Source organism: Orycteropus afer, unplaced genomic scaffold, assembly GCF_000298275.1.
Source record: "Orycteropus afer afer isolate SDZICR_OR568_19922 unplaced genomic scaffold, OryAfe1.0 scaffold00111, whole genome shotgun sequence".
Classification (NCBI taxonomy): domain Eukaryota; kingdom Metazoa; phylum Chordata; class Mammalia; order Tubulidentata; family Orycteropodidae; genus Orycteropus; species Orycteropus afer.
Genome location: NW_006921698.1, coordinates 9,755,417 through 9,756,572, shown reverse-complemented (window position 1 = coordinate 9,756,572; position 1,156 = coordinate 9,755,417). Strand labels below are relative to the sequence as shown.

Genomic DNA, 1,156 nt, shown 5'->3' with positions numbered 1-1,156 from the left:
CCCAACAGAAATAACCCAGGTAGATAACATTTACAATCAGGAGCTCCTCAGTTGCTCATTTCACCACTGAGCTTACAATGACTTATGGGTAGAAAAGCCATACTAAGTAATTTCCTACACTGCAGGAGTTAAAGCTATATGTTAGATATTATTCCCTGGACAGAAACCCACTGAAAGCAAGAAAATGTTAATAGTCATAGTATAGCATAGGAAGCCATTTTGGGAATTCACCCTACACTTGGTTACTAATAATTTTGCAAGGTCACCAGGTATGCCACAGAATATAGACAAGTATAGAGTCATTCCAAGGACTCTTCTGTCTCTTTCTGTGCCTTGGCTGCCTTTTCTTTATAACAATCAGATTGTGCTTTTGCTTTTTCTTTCCTCTCTACCCGTGCAGGAGATTCAGACCCTGCTCCAGTGAATCCTTGCTATGACGGCAGCCACACATGTGACACAACAGCACAATGTCATCCAGGGGCAAATGTAGCCTACACCTGTGAGTGTGCACCTGGATACCAGGGAGATGGACGGAGTTGCGTAGGTAAGAGCCATCCTCTGTGCTTCTTTCTTGTGGTCCTTGTTTTCACTTTGCTCTTTATAGAATTATATTTATAGAAGACAAGTATTTATCTTCCTTATTATTTCCACTGATCTATGAGTTTAGTTGTTAATCTGAGAGCAGTTTTTGAAAAACAAGAATATTCTAGTTAAGTTTGAGGGGATAGTTTGGAGTGAGTTTTTGGGACTGGGACTTGTGAAAAGAACATACCTATTGCAATTCTGGGATATTTTGAGTTCTTAAATTTTATAATTTTGAGTCTATATTAAGTAGTCCTTAACAAAAACAAAAACAAACTCACTGCCATTGAGTCAGAACTGACTCATGGCGACCCCTCCTTGGGTTTCCGAGGTAGTATCACTATGGAAGTAGATTGCTCAACCATCCTTCTGAGAAGAGGCTGGTGGATTTGAACCACCAGCCTTTTGGTTATCAGTCACATGCCTTAGGCACTATGCCACCAGAGCTCCTAAGCAGTTCTTAGATTTACTAAAAAGTAAGTTTTGCACTGTTAGATAGATAGAGATAAATATTGATTTGGGTGAAGAGAAGGGCAATGTACCAAATGTGAGTGACCAATATGGCAGCATTGAG

General features: G+C 40.0%; 1 protein-coding gene across 1 annotated transcript in view; it reads left to right on the top strand.

Moving 5' to 3' along the window:
• The window catches only part of NID2 (nidogen 2), a 113,513-nt gene that overhangs the window by 74,838 nt on the left and 37,519 nt on the right, over positions 1-1,156 (top strand). Inside the window, exon 10 of the mRNA XM_007943715.1 lies at positions 401-544. Within this exon, the coding sequence (XP_007941906.1) occupies positions 401-544 (144 nt within the window). The remainder of the gene's footprint in view (positions 1-400; positions 545-1,156) is intronic.